The 19,279-nt window shown below is 48.3% G+C and overlaps 1 protein-coding gene across 6 annotated transcripts in view; it reads right to left on the reverse strand.

The window, feature by feature from the left end:
• R3HCC1 (R3H domain and coiled-coil containing 1) overlaps window positions 1-19,279 on the reverse strand; it is a 561,246-nt gene that overhangs the window by 309,071 nt on the left and 232,896 nt on the right. For all 6 annotated transcript variants that reach the window (XM_069617616.1, XM_069617618.1, XM_069617619.1 and 3 more), the window contains exon 4: window positions 13,184-15,059. In XM_069617616.1, the coding sequence (XP_069473717.1) occupies window positions 13,184-14,797 (1,614 nt within the window). In that variant the 5' untranslated portion in view covers window positions 14,798-15,059. The remainder of the gene's footprint in view (window positions 1-13,183; window positions 15,060-19,279) is intronic.

A 19,279-nucleotide genomic window follows, 5' to 3' on the forward strand; every position in this document is an offset into this window, starting at 1 on the left:
TCTTAAAACTTTAGGATATCTTACATGATAGGCTTTAAGTGCTCTTATCAAATCTGCTAGGGGTTCTATCACAATGGCAAAGATTAGGGGTGACAAGGGACAGCCCTGACAAGTGCAGGGAGAGCAGCCTTTTCGCGTTGACCCTGGCCACAGGAGACTTGTAAAGGAGGCGTAGAGCCTCGAGCAATCCCAGTCCAAACCCACATTTCAACAGCACGGTATACATTAAATGCCAAGAGAGGGAATAGAAGGCCTTCTGGATATCTAATGTGGCTGCCACCGCGTGGCCTTTGGGGTCTATCTATGCCAGTATATTAAAGAGGCAGCTGAGGTTAAGTGCCGTGGATCTGCCCGGGATGAAAACCCGACTGATCAGGGTGAATAATATACAGCATGACCGGCATCAGCTGTGTGGCCAATATCTTCGCAAATATTTTCACATCGGTATTAAGGACAGGGGGTGATACAAACCACACTCCGCAGGCTTTCTCTGTTTCAATAAAACTGTGATGACTGCCTCGCGCATAGTGATTGAGACGCAAGGGATTCACCCCAGACTTGAAGGAAGTGTGGAGCGAGGATTTCACTATAGCGCTTGTAGAATTCAACGGTTAGGCCATCCGTGCCAGTGGCTTTACCGGATGGCAGATGGTCAATTGCCTGTGTAATATCCGCTATTGAGACTGGGAGAGCAAATGGGTCCCAACTGTCTTGTGCCATCTGGCTGAAAGGGAGTATATCGAGGAACTCCTCAATCACATCTTGTGCACGTGTCGTTATTAGTGTAGCAGTCTCGGTAAAACCCAGTGAAGAACCCATTGATGGCTGCTGTTGTGTGGACCAGGTCGAATGAGGTATCACGAATGAGTGGGATACATCCGCTGCCACTTTCCTGCCATGACATACGAGCTAGCAGTCTGCCCGGTCTATCCCCATCCCCGTACTTTCTGGCTGCCACTGGGGAGTTAAAGAATGTTACTTCTCACTCTGCATGGGTTCTAAAGGTATCAATTGCCTCTTTAATCTGCGCTAGTGTGGTGTTGGGGTGGTTGCCGGCTAGTTCTTGCTCCAACACTCGCAACCTATCCTCACATCGTGTTATGCTATGCCGAATTGCCTTAAGGATATCGAACTTGGCCGACATTGCGACCCCATGGATGTAAACCTTAAAGGTGTCCCAAAGTGTATTATATAAGGGTACCGAGCCAATCTTTTTTTCGAGGAACAGATGCTCATCCATGGTGGCTGCAAATGCAGCATCCTGTAAGGCCAGAGGATTAAAACACCAGTTGCTGCAGGGCTTGGAAAGCATCAGTAGTGTTACATACTAACAGGGGAAAAGGTCAGAATAGGTGCGAGGGAGCATGGTGACGTCCTTAACCCCTCCAAGTAATGAGTTAGAAATGATCCACATATCAATAAGAGATAATACCCAGGTTACTCACCGTAGTGACCACCTTACTCCTAGTCCATAGTCCCCTTTCCTCCATACTTATGGGACATCTCTCCGTCCTGTGGGACGGGACCGGAGCACTCTGTAAAAAGCATCCAACATTTTTCTTCAAAAATGTGTCCTTCCTCTCTTTCTTGCGCGGGGCCCGGCACGCAGCCGTAACCACTCCCACCTTGGCTCCGCCCCACGCATCGCCCATCAGTCCTTTTCTATCGCCAGGTCAGAGACCTATTAGCAATAACAGAGGAACCTTATTAGAGGGGACAGCGGGCGGGCGTATGGAGGAAAGGGGACTATGGACTAGGAGTAAGGTGGTCACTACGGCGAGTAACCTGGTTATACTCCTACGTCCCGTCCCCTTTCCTCCATACTTATGGGAGATTCCCAAGCACTCCTAACAGGAACTACGGGTGGATGGAAATGCCCCTTACTGAAAAAGGTTCTTCAGCACAGCCTGACCAAACTGAGCATCAGCTCTTGAGCTCATGTCAAGATAATAATGCTTACAAAAAGCAGATGGGGAGGCCCAAGTAGCTGCCCTAGCAATGGACTGCCAGGGGACATTTCTGAAAAGCAACCGCGGCTGCCTTGCCCCTGCACCAGGTGTGCATGAATACCCCTAGGAGGCTTCCGCCCTTGGACGGTGAAAGACTCCGTAATGTAGGCGGCGATCCACCGGGAAATAGTCGCCTTAGATGCCTGCTTACCCTGAGGTTTACCAAAAGATACAAATAGTTGAGAAGAACTCCTAAGCTCGGATGTTCTGTCCAGATAGAACTTAAGAGCCCTCCCGACATCGAGACAATGCAGAACCCTTTCTGCCTCTGAGGCAGGGTTCGGAAAAAAGACCGGCAGGGAGATCGAGTGATTCAGATGGAACTCAGATACCACCTTCGGCAGGAAAGCAGGATTTGTCCGTAGGACTACTTTATCCTTGTGAAAGACCAAAAAGGGGTGCTCCACCGACGAGGTCTGGAGCTCACTCACCCGCCTCGCTGACGTAACGGCGAACAAAAAGGACACTTTCCCAGGATAGGTACTTTAGGTCCACCGTGGCCATTGGTTCAAAAGGCTTATGGCACAACGCCGTCAGGACTACATTTAGATCCCACGGCGGGTGCGGACTACGAATTGGAGGGTAGAGGCGTGTCAAACCTGCAAAATGCCTCTAAACCACTGGATTACACAGAGTAAGAGCATTGGTCCGTAGAAAGTAAGTTCTGCATGACAGAACATGAACACCCGACTCTGCTAAGAAGGATACGAAGGACAGCACCGTATCAATCGTAGCCCCCCCTTGGGTCCAACTGTTTTTCCAAACACCAATGACAGAACCTGAGCCATTTACTTCTGTATTGGGATCTAGTCGAGGGTTTCCTGGCTGCCTGGATAATACGCATGTTAACCGCAGACAAGTTAAGATGTTCTAAAGACTTGAACTCAGACACCATGCCACCAAGCTGAGCGATTGTGGGGAGGGGTGCCACAGCTGCTGTTCCCCCTGGTGAAGAAGATCGGGAGTCACTTGCAAACTGATCGGCAGAAACACCGACCGGTGTTGAAGTTCTGAGAACCAAAACCTGGCCGGCCACCACAGGGCTATGAGTAGAAGGGAACAGTTCACTGAGTTCTTCAGCTTGCAAATTGCTCAGTGAACTAGAGGCAGAGGCAGGAAGGCGTAAGCTCTCATGTTGTGCCATGGGATCTCGAGAGCATCCCCAGAGAGGAGGCTCCCAGCCCCCCTCTGGAGGCATACTGAGGAAGCTTCTTGTTTACAGCCGTAGTGAAGAGGTCCACCTCCGGTGTGCCCCAATGCAAGAAAATCCATGAGAGGACCTCCGCCTTCAACTCCCACTCGTAGCTGACCACTGTCCGCCGGCTGAGGGCATCCGCTGTGACATTCAGCTGGCCGGGATGTGCACTGCAAGCAGCCAAACACCATTAAGCACAGCCCACTCCCAAATCTGGATGGACAGATCCACGAGAGGGGGAGACTTGGTTCCCCCTTGCTTGTTGATGTAATACATCGAAACCACATTGTCCGTGTGTATGTGGACCACCTTGTTGGCTATGATCGGTCTGAACGCTCTGAGCGCTAGGAAGATCGGCAGAAGCTCTAAATGATTTATGTGGAGGAGCCTGTCCTGAGGCGACCAGAGATCCGAGACCTGAAGAGGATCTAAGGTCGCACCCCACCCCAGGAGGGAGGAGTCCGTTGTGATCGTCACCGTAGAGGCTGGGTCCTGAAACCCTGCACCTACTGACAGGTTGCTGAGAGATGACCACCATTCCAGGTCCACTCTCATGGAAGCCGGAATCATTATCAGCTTGGAGTCTGGGTCCACAGCCAAGAACTCCGAAGAGCCATCCGAGTCCGCCTCATCTTGAGGCGGGCAAGAGGAAGAGCCAACACGCATAAGGCCATGAGGCCCAGAAGCCTCTGGAACCACCAGGCCGACATGCTGTCCGACTACGCAAACATCTGACACGTGGCTAACAGATCCGCCATTCTGTCCCCAGTCAGGTACACTCTGCAGTCGATCGTGTTCCAGCGAAAACCCAGGAAGATCAAGTCTTGCAAGACCGTCATGGAGGATTTCCACCAGTTCACCAACCGCCCAAGATGGAACAGGAGCTGAAGGAGAGACTGAAGATTGCCCGCTGCTTTCAATGGGCAAGGACTGCCTACGAGCCAGTCGTCCAAATATCGATACACATGGATACCCTGCAGACGAAGATAGGCCGCAATCACCGACATCATCTTCGTGAAGACACGCGGCGCAGAGCTGAGGCCAAAAGGAAGCACTCGAAACTGGAAGTGCTCCTCTCCCAAAGAGAAACAGAGATAACTCCTGTGTGGATTCCAAATCAGAATATGCATGTACGCATCCTGAAGATCCACCACACTGAGCCAATCGCCCCTCTGCAAGGAGGACTGTATCTGGCTGGGCGTGATCATCTTGAATTTCTCTTGGGGTAGGAAAAGATTGAACTGGGAAAGGTCTAGGATGGTGCGCAGGCCAGCCTGGTTGGGTTTGGGCACCGTAAACAGCCGGGAGTAGAAGCCCTCCCCTCGTTCCCTGAGGGGAACGGGTTCCACAGCTCTGAGGTCCAGAAGTTTCTGAACCTCGGCTTTGAGGGAGGGCGAGCCCGACAGCTGAAAATGAGGGTTGAAGGGTGGGGTAGGGCTAAGCGGAAGCCCGCCCGAGTGACTGAAAAGACCCATCTGTCTTCGGTGATGGTCTGCAACGCCTCCCAATGAGACGCAATGCGTCCTCCCACCGGGGTCTCGTGCAAGCGCGGCGAACCCTCATTTTGTAGGTTTTTCAGTGGTGTTGCCACCTGAACCTGAGGAGGAGGCTGAGAAGCAGGAGAAAAACCGAGTCCGTTGTTGCCTACGGTGGTTATTCCCCAAAGGGGTATCCACTCTGCGAGATTTCCGGTCTAGGAAGTCCCTAAAGCCAGAGGAGGGTCGGCTTTGCGACAACGGTCTCTAGGTTTTGAAAGGGGTCTTAACAAGGACCGACAAGGACTTAGCTGTCTGAGTGCTATCCTTCGTCTTGGTGAGCTCTACATCTGTTGTAGAATGAAAGAGCTCCTTACCATCGAACAGAAGGTCCAACACCTTGTCCTGCACTTCTTTTGAGAATTTGGTGGCATGCAGCCACGCCTGTTGTGAGGTATCAACCCCCAGGATAAGGCCCAGAGCCGAGGCGTCTACGTGATGAGCCGCAGCTTCCAGGAGATCCTGGGCTAAGACCCTGGCGTCGGATAATCCCGCTTTGAAGTCTTCCAGCTTCTGGACCGGGATGAAATCCTCAAACTCCGACAGACCTTTCCACATCCGCATATTAGCCCCCACTAACACCAGTTCGGCATTGGCCTGCCTGAGCTGCAAGGCCGAGTTGGCGAAAATTTTTCTCCCAAGGGAGTCGAGGAGCTTATCTTCCTTTCCCAGAACCTGAGTAGCCGTCGCGGAAGAGGATGCTGCAGGCCTGGACTGCAAAGTGGCCGCAGCCACCACTGTGGAGGAGGGGGGCTGACAAGACGACAGGGCCACCTCTTCCGAAGAATGCAGCCTGTATCGCGCGTCAATTTTCTTATTGATGAAAAGTCCAGAGTGTGGCTTTTCCCAGAACCTGCGGACCTCGGCCAGAACTTGCAAGAACAGGCCAGTAGGTTCCGAAGGAGACAGGGTGAACGTCCCAGAAAGCATGCCCTCCAGCGGAGCGGGTGCCTCGGGCACCGGAACATCTAAGAAGCACATCATGTCCAGTACCCGGTCATGAAAAGCTCTAATAGAGCGGGACAGGTCCTCGTTGTCCTGATCGCCTTGCGCGTCATCCGACAGGTCAGGATCCTGCTGAGCCGTGTTGGGCGCTGCATTGTCCACGGGGGGGACAATGAGGGCAAAGGAGGAAGAGTCGGGGAAGGCACCGTAGGCAAGGGAGGCGCCGGCGGCACCACCGGAGGAACAGGTGGAGCCGGAGGCGCGGGCGGACATATCTCCCTAAAAAGCCCTTTGAAATATTCCCTCATGGGGTCGGTACGCATGAGCGTTTGAAATTTACTGAAAAAGGCATCCTCCGGGGACTGTTTTGGAACCAGAGGAGGCCTCTCATGAGGAGGATAATACCAGGGATGTAACGGGGGAAGGGTGCCACACCGGCCTCTCCACCGACGTATGCACATAAATCAAAAGGTGCAGACCCCACAGGCAACGAAACATTATGCGGAAGGGACATCCGGGCGTTCCAATCATAAACTGGCTGCACAAGGAACTTTATGTTCACCCACGGGACCAAGCCCTACACCTGAGGCCAATGGCGTAGTTGTAGGGGTAGCACCCAAAATGGCCACCGCGGTCGTGGCGGGAACGGGCGCCATTTTGTCATCGCCTGAGGGGACCTGCGGCACGTGAGGAAGTGAGGCAGGGGTCCCCGTCGATGTATCAGGGGTCTTAACTTTAGCCTTAACATAAGGAACCTCGGCAGAGCCGGTACTATGAGGCCTGGAATGTTTGAGACATACCAACTGACAAATTAGCCTTCCCAGGAAGGACCTCGGCACTGCCGATAAAAGAAGAACTTTCCTTCTTTGCCCCCTCAACAGATCTGGTGTCGCCGCAAGAGCGGGAACGGTGAGAAACAGCCTTCACCGATAAGGCTGTGTCAGGCCTCTCAGAAATGTTGGTAGCTTTAGCCTCTGTACGAGGGACCTCGGACCCAGGTCCAGTAACAGCCTTATTTGCGCGGGCCTTGAACATCCGATCGGTGACACCAAGCCCAACCAAGGCCTCGGGGCGCACCCCAGTCTTATTTTTAAGGGAAGCCGATGGAGAGGCCGCAGAGCAAGCTCCGGTACCCCACGACTCAGTAGAACTGGGTCTACAAACAGCCCCCACAGGAGGGTCCTCTGAGCGTGCTCTGTATCCACAGGCCCCTTACGGAGACCCTCGGAGAAAACTCCGGTACAATTATTAGGCCCAAAGGGCACCTCAGGGCAATCCCCGGTGACAGAGCGATCAACGCTCCTCCCAGCCCGGGAGGAACCTGGAAAGGTAACCCCCCGGCCGGGGTACTCTGAAAAGTAAAGAACTTACCGGGCGTTTCTTCTTTTCGTCGATGAACGCCTGAAAATGCAAAGGAGGAGTTCGTCAGAACACCTCCTCCCACCGCTCCAACTGACGTTGAAGTGACCGGACCGAAAGGGAGTCGCAGTAAAAACAGGAGTCCCAACGGTGATCCGGACCCAAACACTATAAACAAAGAGGATGGGAATCCGCCCTCACGAAGCGTTAGTGACACGATGAACAATCTGGAAAGTCTAGTTTGAACGACATAGACAGACTAGTACACGATCGCTAGCGAGAGCCAGAGAGGAAAAAAAGGAAGAAAATCTTTCGCGGATGCAAGTGCGTCCAGTCCCGAACGAGCGGACAAAAGGACTGATAGATGATGTGGAGCCAAGGTGGGCGGGGTTACGGCCGCGTGCCGGGCCCCGCGCAAGAAATAGAGTAAGGACACATTTTTGAAAAAAATATTTTGGATGCTTTTTACAAAGTGTTCCAGTCCCGTCCCACAGGACAGAGAGATTTCCCATAAGTATGGAGGAAAGGGGACGGGACATAGGAGTAAGAGTCGTGGACAGAGGAATAAAAAGTGTAAGAGTGGTCGTCAGTGTGCAGTGCTGGCCAAGCATCCATGAGTTCCAGAGACCTCATACTCTCCTTGATAACGGAGGCAGCTCGAGTAGGGGCTCTAACAATGTGGGAAGATCTGTCCAAATCCAGATCCAGGATGGTGTTGACACCCCTTGCCATACAATAGGGAGCAGTGGATACAGAGCAAGCTTCTGTAGTACATCTGTGTAAAATTGAGGATCATCGACATTGGGCCCATAAAATGGTCACCAACAGTATTTCCCTGCCCGCAAGAATCCCGTACACCAAGACATATCTACGCAGTGGGTCTGCTTTGGCATGACTGCACTGGAAAGGAAGAGATATGTGCACCAGTATCATAACCCCGCCGCCCCTCGACTGCTACAAGTAGATATATAAAAACGGTTCCTACACCAGTTCTTGGTGAATCCCTCGCAAGTTGCTGAGGGGGCATGTGTTTCTTGTAAATACAGGATTTGGACCTCATGTCTTTTGACATAAAAGTGTATTTTCCGTCGCTTAATTGGGTTGCGCAGACCCCGCACATTCCTGCTAAAACAATTCAAGTCACCCATATGAAAGCAAGGCTATCAACATTTTTACCCCTGTGGTGTTTAGGCCCGACCACTCCCCCCAGACACAGCCCCCCTCATCATTATTCCTAAGCATCATGCAGTCATGTACAACTTTAACAACAACCCCAACATTCCCTCGCCGCCCCCTCCCTCATCTCCTTGAAAACTTGGGAGATGTCGTCCTGCTAACACCATCCCAACTTATTAACGCAACATTACATGGAGGAAGCTGGCACTCTGGGCCGACCCAGGAGTTGAACACAAGTAGAAAGATAATGCTTCTTATGAAACTAGCCCAGGTGGGAGTGACAGGCCCATTGTCAGCTGAAATCAAGCAGGTAGAGGGGAGAGTACCCACAAATTCACCAAGGTATTAACTTAGCAGTAGATAGATGTATCAGTTTGCCACGTGTACAAAGAAGGTCAAAAGACCCTTCCACAAGGATCTCTCTCAAGTTCACCCGCTCAGTGTTCAAGGCGCCGGAAGGGTCTGTCTTGTCCAAGAACTTCAGGGCATCAATAGGTAAGGTAAAGGAGAAAGTTCTCATTCCACTCTATGCGCAGTTTCGCCGGATACAACATTGCATACTTCAAGTTGCTGTCTGAGCCGTTTGACCGCAAAGAAGTACTTCCTCTCCTGTTGGACAGCCATCGAGAAGTCAGGGTAAATATGCATCCTGTTCGACCCCAGCATCAGATCTCCCTGCTCATGGGCTGTTCAGACGAGCGTATCCCAGTACTGCTACTTGAGGATACGGGTGATGGGCCTCTGGGGTGTTCTGGGTTTGGGCTTTGCTGCCAAGGATCTGTGGGCCTGCTTGACTGCAAACTGCTGCGATAGTGTCGGGTAGTGAAGTAGAGTGATCTCAACCCATTGCTCTAGCGATGTTTCGGTGTTTCTCTCAGGCACTCCAATGATGCAGATATTGTTGCGGCGAGGGCATGATTCTAGGTCATCGTTCTTCCTCTCCACTTTTAACACTCATCTAGATAGCGTGGTAAGTTCATTTCTCATGGTAGACATGTCATCCTCCGCAGCGCCCACTCTAGACTCAAACCTCCACCAGCTGTTGATCAGATAGTCGACGATTTAGAAGTAGATTTGGCGTACTGGTTCATAGTGTGTTCGTTCTTGGCACTCCCTTTCGTCATACTGCAGTGTGCCCAGCAGCACGGTACGTGGATTGGTAGTGTCTCCGGCGTGCCGAATGGCAAGGGTAGGCACACCCAGCACCACAGTAGCATGAGGAGGTGGACTTCCCACGCCGTTTGGAGCTCTGTCGATGAGGCTCGATGCAGCACCACAGACAATGGACCGAAGAAGTGGGGTCTATCACAGGCTGTGTCGAGCTCCGGCACTGGCTAGTGCAGGCTGGGTTCCGGTTTGTCTGTGTCTGTTAGTTAAGGCCTAACCAGTATGACTGATGATCCTTTCGTAGTAGATCAGGACAACAGAGCTGTTCACAGACCGACACCATGGTTAAGGGCTTATATGGGACGTGATCTCAGGGCAGCAGCTTGGTCCACCCCCAGTCCGGCTCTGGCAGCTGTGTAACAATGTTAGGTTGATAGTTGGGGTGGCCCCCGCAGGACCCGAGGTACAAGGTAACGTAGAATGGGTGCAAAATGGGTCTGCGCAGCCAGCGAGGGAGTCAGTCAATTAGCAGCATGGCGACGCACGGTCCTGTCCAGTTGTGGAGAATTGTATTGTTCTTAGTGTCAGGGAACACCTACCTCGTTGGGCCCCAGCAATCCGCAAGTCCCCCCGTGAGACGTGTTCTCAGGAGGTGAGGGCCGCGGTCCGTGTTATCAGGCACAGTGGCACTTCACCTTCAAGAGTATGAGCCACCAAGTGTTCCAGACTAGTGGGGCGTGATGAGGGCCACAGTATGGGCTGGTAATTGCATAAGTCAAATGAGCGTAGTGAACGGCTCTTCTGGTCCCATGTGCAGTTTCCAGGGCCCTCCAACGTGGAACAGGCGAGGTCGACTCAATGAGGCCTCCAGGTGCGAGTCAGGAGGGAAGCGGCCGTATCCCATCGGGATCACCATCACGGAGGGTGTTTATTGCTGCGGCGGTCCCGGAGAGCAATCGCAGTGTTCAGTGGGTTCCCAGGAAGGCAAGGGTCCGTTGCACTCCGGTGGCTGGGAGAGAGTCCCGGGTCTCAGCAGATTGAAGCAGCCGGCCGACGCAGTATTCACCATCCCTCACGCCGTAGGAATGTGGAGCTCTCGCCCTCCGCTCTGCGGGCCCCCCCGATTAAGACCGGAGGAAGGTCGATGGGCTGCCAGCAGTATAGGAGAGACTTCTTCCGCTCAGGTGCAGTGGTGCAGCAGGCTAAGGAAGGCTAGTTTTGCCTGAATGAGAGCTCTAACACGGAGCAGCCAACTTGGTCATTGCAACAGCGCGCCCCCGCATAGTTAATCTTTAGGTTTGCTTCACTGTCTACTTTGTGAGATTTCTAGTTTTCATTGTTTCCAATTATTGGCTCCTGAATGATCTAATTCCATCCGTTTGGATAGAGATCCACCCACTAACTGAATCAATTTAAATCCAAGACCATTTCCTGTTCTTGGCTTATCCTAAAGTGGACTAGTGGCAAAACAGTTTTAAATCAGTCTTGGCTGCGTATCAATCTTTGTGTTTCATATTTTTGAACAGTTATTAAAATTGTGCAGCGCTTTGGATAAAAGTGCTACAAAAATTGAACTAAAATAAATAAACCTAAATTAAAAGTTGACTGGTTTATACTGACAAAATAAGTTTTAATTGCCCCTTTCTTTACAAAACAAAGTTCTTTTTATTGTCTAAAACATGAAGGGGATTACAAGCAGAATAAGAGATTGGAAAAGGATGATGCTTAATCTGTCAATCAGACATCCGTTGTAAGAATAATAAGGAGAACGTTTTGGACACACTACCAACATGAAATACTGAGTACAATTTATGAGCACTTGGGTCTTGTATCTCAGTCACAGTCCAAGCTGATGTGATGGCAATTATGAAAGCAACCTTTCAAAATACAAATTCAGTGAGACTGTTGGGGTGCACCTCCAGAGGATACATAAGCAATACTTGCAAACAGATTTTCTTATAAACCTCTAAAAAAGTTCCTTAGTTACAAGCTACTGAATCCATAAGCAGAGAAGGAGCTGCTATTCACTCTTTTCCCCCAAACTTCATCCCTCGATAACATATGCCTTCTGAGTAGGTCATCTGCCGCAGAAGCAGAGTGCATCATTGTTTTGGCTGAAAATACATTCCATCTATACCGAGCAGAACGAAATCCCTAGCGGACAAAGAGGATAGCACAAAGTACCATGTGGATAGCTACATTTCTCACCCTTAAATTTGAGAGTAGTAAACTGAGAAAGAGCAGGTTGTGGGCTCACCATATACATAGAAATTAGTATAGCTAGGACAGGCCACCTCCTTTGAACCTTTTTTTTTTAGAAAGATTGTTAAGATAGATTTCTAGAATCTGGACCTAGTTATAGTGAAAAGGGAACTCAGATTTGTCAAAACCAATCAAGGTACATGGATGAACAGTCAAGGCGTATTCTCAGGAGAGTGTGAAGGGGTGGGCGGGAAGCTGGGGGTTCAGGGTCCATCAATGAGTCCACACAGTATGGCACACAATTCAATTCAGACAGTCAAGTATACAAATACAGTTATTTACTATAGGCCTTCTGAACACACTGGAAAATGAATCCAACAGGTAGTATTATCGAATCGCCCAACACTATGATCCAAATATATACAGTCACCATAGGTTCACATATACATCAAATAACGTAATCAGCAAAGCAGGTAAGTATTGTAGATGCACTCAATGATAGAACCAGATCACAAGACACCAACCTATCTTAAGAAGTCCAAACACTAACTTGAATGAGGCCTTGTCCCTAAAAGTCACAGGAGCCACATTGTTTCTCACCAGAATGGAGTCGCTGTTCAATAAGCTTGCATTGGGGATAGTTTAAAAGTTCTACAACAATTTTACCAGATGCAAGTATGTGTTTTCCTTTTGTCCAGACACAAGGCTATCCCCGAGTCAGGATACTCAACCCAGGTTTGATGACCAAAAGGTGAGTGGAATGGAATAAGGCAATTGTTCCCAATGATATCCTATGGAGGACGGGGGGACAGATACACTTTATTTACTTATGATACAAGCTTGTTTGATGTCACCTCCTGTGATTTCATCATTTGTTTATGGGGTGCACAAGGTATCTTGCACAACTATCATTTTAGTAAAATGGTGCCAGTGAATGGAGGTAGGCAATGCTACAAAAGCAATGTATTAAAGACCCTTAATATCAATTCTTGAAAGCTAAGGACTTTATTCCCGTACATTGTATTATTGATATAGTGTCATGGTTCAAAAGCCATGCAGTATAGAAACCAAGAATGCCCATACTTGCCTGCGATTTTGCTAATAGACTGCACTTACAACCTGAAGGTGCCTTTGCTCACAGCAAATAATCAGTTGGTCCTGCTTCTTTACCAGACAAAGCTATTTTGAAAATCGAAAATCTTTTTGAAGTAAAGGGAATGGAAAAGGAAATGATAGAAGCTAGAAGAAATCCTCAATGCACAAAAACGCACATTTGAACAATAAACAACCTGGCAAGAGGTAGCATCCCCAATCATAAGAGTGTTTAAAAACATACAAAACTATAATAGATTTAAGGGTGCCGAGCATTCTGAGTCTGGGTTGGTATTAGAAGTTCAGACTCTTTTTACAAGATCAATCTATTTAACAAAAATCTGGTTAAAAAAGTGTTTGAATATAAAAATACTTTAAAAAAATCAGTATTCAGGCGATTGCAGCCTATCACTCTAGAAAATCTCTTGCCGACTACACATGTTCTAATTAGTAAAAGGCGAAAACATTAAACTTTCATACATCAATTAAATCAAACCATTCCATGACATATTGAACTACTCATAGTTTAAGCTAAAACCTAGCCCTCAAAAGACCGAGAGTACCTCTTGTAACAGCTGCTGAATACAATCTTCATCGTCTCTGCTCTCCTGTTTGTCACTTATTTGAAGGACTTCCGCACTTGCAGCTGATACGAAGGTGCTCGGAGCACAACATGTTACTGCAGTTACCGCTTTCTCATCACCAGGCTCCATTGAGGCCATGTCAACCTCAGGCGCTACAACTACATGTTGGCACTCTGCAGAGTTTTGTATACCGTCATTGTTGAGTTCTTCAGTCTTTTGAATGTTTTTACTGTCCTCATCAGGACATTGTTTAACATCTTTATGACCAAATAGCATTTCAGAATCAGACATACCAAAATCCTGGACACATTGTGGGGGAAAATGGAGAGGCTCCATAGCCATATTTTCAAGGCAAGGGTCTTCTTTTATCATTGCCTTACAGTCCTCCACTCCGCTGGCCAAAGTTCTGCTCCCCACTGAAGTGTCACCTTTATCCTGTGAAGCACACTGGTCAGGGTGATTAGAACATTTATTTTCAATTGCCAAAGGGACTTGGTTTTGATCAGATGTACCAAATACCTTGCTTTCCCCTTCTAAATTGCTTTGGTTAATGTCCATAGCTTCAACATCAACAGTTCCACTAATTGACTCCGTTATACGTGCTGTCTTATCCCCGGCACTACTATCAACTTCCAAAACAGTTTGGTTTGTACGCAGAGTGTCAGGGTCAACTACTTTGTCCAATGTTCCACCTATGTAGTTTGGAATTTCACAGGCAGCATTTTCATTTGTTATATTAGTTTGATGCACACTGGTTCCTTTACAGTCTGCTTCCATTCCTATTGTTTCAGCAACAATACTGTGCATTTCTAATACTTTACATTTGCCATCTGAAGCAACTTTGCTTAGTTCAGGAATCCCCTCACATTTGCCCTCTGTGTCCACTGTTCCACCCATTACATCACACATGTCTACCACGTTGCTCCTATCTTCTAAAACAGCACTACTTGGGTCCTGAGCCTTACAGAGAACTTCCACTGACGCTTCACAATCTGCTTCCACAGAAATATCTTCAGCATTTCTTCCAACTTCTGCTACAGCTGTGCCTAAATCCAGCGCACTGGAAGTATCCTCCATCCCCATGGTTTCATCAACTGGGTCGGAAATATTGGCATCATCGGGGTGCCCTTTTATAGAAGGTGTACTTATTTCCAGTGCCTTGTAGCTAGCTTCTATTCTCACTAGCTCCCCCATTGACCCAGTAACGCCCGTCAATGTGGCGTCTTCTTCTAAAGCATTTTTGCTTACGTCCATGGATTTAGAGTTCACGGTCATTACCACTGCTTTGCCCACTTGAGCAGTAATTTCTTCAACATTTAGTTCACCATCCAAAGCAACTTCTATTATCTCCAGTGGCTTACAATGAATTTCCATTCCCACGTCTTCTCTCATTGGTCGAGAAATATCCGCCTCTTGGGTTTTGTATTCTAAAGTAGATTGGCTGGGAAACTCACAGTTGGTATCTTTATCAAATCCTGATATTACTTGTTTATGCAAGTCTCTGTCCTTGCACCCAGTTTCCAAAGTGTGATCCATAACCAAATCAGAACAGTTTGTTTCTTTTCCTGCTTCATCTGCGGCTTGCTCAGGCATATCAGTTACTTTCCTATCATTTTCCCAATTGCCATATTTTTGGCGCACACCAGCAGGAACATACAAAGCTTTATCTGGTCTTTTGTTGAATGATCTTCTCCCACGACCTCTTGAGGATCTGTACAAAGGAGGGCCATCTCCACCACCTGAAGGTAGGGATGCTCCATCTCTACCTCCTCGGCCGCCTCTGTATTTCCGATAATTATTAAATCTGGGAGCATCCCGGTTAAAGCTACTTCGTTCACCACCTTCGTTTGGGATCCTACAGAGAAAAATAATAGTTTTAGAAAACAATGTCTGAGATTAACTGAATCAAAAGGTTCACTCTTATATACTCTTCTTTGGGATTTGCAATGCATACCTGTAGCAGAAGGCAGAAGTTCCAACTGTAATGACACATGTACTTCTAGGTTTCACTTGGCTCAGACAACTTTGATGACCATAACATGTTTGCTGGGACAAAAGCAGGTTTTAAGCAGCAACAACAAATACTAAAGCTAAATGGGAAAACTTTGGTGGCCACAACCTACCCCTTAATTCTTCGGCACTCACTGTCTTCCATTTCCCAGTCCCCTCCCCACCCCACCCATCCCATCAACATTCTTGAGGTTTCTTTTTTATGAAGAATGAAAGGGGTTTGGAGTGAGTTGTTGGTGGTTTAGCAATAGCTGCTAAGAGTGCAACAGTTACTACAACAAGTAACTTGCTTGCTTATAAATCAAGGTTTCCAGCACTGGAAAGTTTTCTAGTTCTTGCAAAATTCCCTGACGTTAGATTGTGGATCCTCTGCTCAAAAATGGGAATGTATATATTAATGTTAAACATGGTGAATTTAGCAAAAGTTATATTCAAATCAAGTACCTTCAATCACAATCAACCTCTTAGGAAAGGTGGGGAAGGGTGCATGAAAATCTAAAAAGGTAGCCAGTGCTAGCCAACCATAGTTACAGGTAAGAAATAGGTTCTCCAGCACGGAACGTTTATAGAGGAGACATGCTTATTTAATTAGTGGCCACCAAACATTTTAAGACCACGTGTCCGACTTGTGCATCTCTTGGCATTTCTATCAAGAAAGTATAGCCGACAGACAGAAGACTTTGAGATCTGCAAAGAATCTCTTCTGAAGATTTCCAAATAAGGAGTATTCACTAGAAAGGCTGCAGAGGTCCCTTGTCTGTGTATTATGTGCCATTGCCTGGATATGACAATGCTTGTTCACATTAGCCTAGTTGAATTTCATGCAGTCAACTAATCATGGTGCTATAGCCACTTTCAGTGACCCGTTTTGCAGGTTCCATACACTACAAATATATGAGACTCCGAACTCCTTTGTTCTTTCTATGCTGTATCTAAGAGCTCCATTAATCTCTCTTGCAGCCATCTGGCTAAGCAATTTTCCAAGTCAGGCATTTCATACTAGGGGAATGCATGGGGCTGTGAGGAGCCGTGAGTGAGACTCGGACACAAGGGGCTCATGTTTTTGGTTTAAGACATTTATTAAAGAAAAGGGGTTGGGAAAATGCCTCTGTCCCTGCTCTAGAGAGGTTTCCGTATCAAAAACCAAAACTACGCCCCAGCTGGGGTCAGAAAAGTGGACGAATTAAGCCCCTTCAGACAGCAGATCCAGCTAGAGGGATTAAGATATTTGGGGGTAACCTTGGTCTGCCCAGACGTAGATCTGAACCAGGCTAACTACCCACCCCTCTTTGAAAGATTGTTTTCCGAAATGGTGACGTGGGGGAAGGGAAAACTGTCATGGATGGGGCGCCTAAATGTGATTAAGATGAACCTCCTCCCAAGGGTCCTATATTTATTCCAGATGCTCCCAACTAGCATGCCCATTGTACATTTGAAAGAAGCGAAGCGCTGCATTGCACGGTTTATCTAGTATGGTCGGAAACCTAGGGTGGGCTATGAAACACTCATCCTATCCAACGACAAAGGAGGAGTAGGTCTCCCAGACCTGATGAGGTATACAGAGCAGCACAGCTCTGGGTTATGGTCCCGCACCTCAGAGGGGACCCGGATAAACAATGGGTTTACCTAGAAAATCAACATCTGGCAAGAGTGGGGGAGTGGCTCTGGGTCCTGCAAAACCGTCTCCCAAGACGCATTTGAGAACACCCAATTTTGTGGGTATATTGGGAAGTCATGGCTTTGTGTAAAAGAGACTGAAGAAACGAAATAGTGTGTCACCACACGGTAGCCCCATATGCACTCCAAATGGGAAAATCTCCCTGGTAACAATCACAGGTCTATCTACCCTGCAGTCCCTAGGAAGGAATGCAGACGGGAGTATAGCCTTAAACTTTATAAAACTGTTTTAAGAAACCAATGTTTTGTACCAGCACTTAATCTGTATGACTCTCGAGAGGGGAAAAGAGGGACAGGGATTACCACATGGACTTCCAAGAATAGCCACTTTTGGGCGCCCCCTGTCAGGGATGAAATACCTGAGCTAGAACGCTACCAGGCATGGTTCGATGCAGGCCTAGCAAGAGTGGGCCAACTAGCCCAGAAAGGGGCATTCATAACCATCCAGAACCTGGAGGAAGCACTGGGAATAGGCAAGCTGTCGGTCCTCCTATACTTAAGGCTCAAAGGGATATTTATGTCAGATAGTTGGAAAAAGTGTATCCAGAGGGAACTTACGCCGGTGGAGAGGGTACTTGACGGGTATACGGACATGAGTGGCCTCATCTTGCGCCTATATGGGGCATTGTTGGAGTCGGGTGCGGGGGTCATCAGAGCTCTTCGGTCTCGATGGGAAAGGGATCTAGGCGTGGAACTAGGGGACGGCCTTTGGTTACGGCTGTGTAGGCGCGCATATAAGACATCCATCTCGTGCCAGTATAAGATGCACGCAATAAAATTGCTCCACCGCTGGCAATACGACCCCGTTTACCTCTCAAAAATTTTCTCGACAGTGGAACCCCGCTACTGGCATGGGTGTGGGGCCAGAGCGGACTACTGGCATATGTGGTGGGATTGCCCCAGGGTTCGAGTTTTTTGGTCAGAGGTCTTGGATCTAGGATGAGTGAGGGAGGTTGGGGTGGTGGGGGGGGGGGGGAGACGTACGACCTGGACCCTCTCTTCATTTTATTTGGGCTGGAGAGGGATGAGGAGACTTGGCGGGCGCGCTCGCACATGGTCCCCTTCCTCCTGTTGGCAGCGCAAGTCCGTAGAGCCAGACACTGGAAAGGGGAATACCTCCGCACTGTCCATGAATGGGCCAGTATGGCCAAAGATATATATCTAATGGAGAAACTCTCAGCTGCACTCCATGGAAGTAGTATCGCAGTGGAAACAGAATGGCTGCAATTCCATAATGTGTTCAAGTAAAGGAGGAGGGAGACGAAAATATGGATCTACGCCCGGACCCAGCCATGTCTGGGAGAAGTACGCCTTATTGACTGTTGAGGCGCTAGTGGCTTACCTATGGCCCCGAGATCAAATTTAGAGACCAGTTTCCTATTACTTAGCGGCCCGAGATGTATGCTTACCTGCTTCGGAGGGTTAGGGGGAACCAGAGTTCTACCTGGACATGTTGTCATGTTTGTTTTCGGACAAAGGGGGCTTGCCCCTCGAATTGATATTTGCTCTGTGCATTGTATAACCTGGCTGAAAACTCAAGAGATATTAAAAAAAACAAAAAAACAAAAAATAAAACAAAGGCTGTCAAAGTCCAGAATGTATTCATTTATTTAAATTTTTGTTACGCGACAACTCACTTGAAGGCTTCAGGGCGCACACAAAACAGACATGACGGAAAGAAAGGAGAGATAGAGCAGACAAAGGGTCTGGATGAGGGGTGCAATGAAGAGGAAGGTTTTCAGCATCCTCTTGAACTCTGTGAGAGGGAATCTTTTTCAATTCAATCGGGATGGCGTTCCAGGTGGCAGGGGCCAGAACATAAAAATGTGTCTTCCCGTACTTGGCCAGACAGAATCGGGGCTGAGTCAGTTTGGCATGGTCTATCGACCTGAGGGAGCACGACTGCATAAAGCGCATCAGGCGCTCGGTAATGTAGACAGGAGCGGTGAGGGTCAAAATCTTAAATGAAACGCAGTGCCTCACGGGTAACCAGTGAACATTTTTTCTGGCTTCAGTAATGGACAGTCGCCTGGGAATACCCAGTACTATTCTGACGGGACCATTCCGTGCGACCTGGAGGGCAGCGCTGTTGGACTGAGCTGTGCCGAGTGTTAGGCAGAATCATATGCAGTACCCTTTGGGAACACTACACACAATTAAGACTACACGTGCAAGTACAATTTCACCTTTGGTAAAAGCCTGTATTACACAGTAACGTGATAGCAGTGGCTGAGCAGCCAGACTTATCTCAAGAGTAAAGTGAGCAGTACAATAGGTTACACAAAGGATTAGCAATCACAGTGATTCAAACAAACACTTACTCAATGTTTCTTGGTAAAAGAATATTCATTTACACAGTCATTTGGAAAACATTCCATTAGCAAGAGC

Source organism: Ambystoma mexicanum, chromosome 10, assembly GCF_040938575.1.
Source record: "Ambystoma mexicanum isolate Mex_15411 chromosome 10, UKY_AmexF1_1, whole genome shotgun sequence".
Lineage (NCBI taxonomy): Eukaryota > Metazoa > Chordata > Amphibia > Caudata > Ambystomatidae > Ambystoma > Ambystoma mexicanum.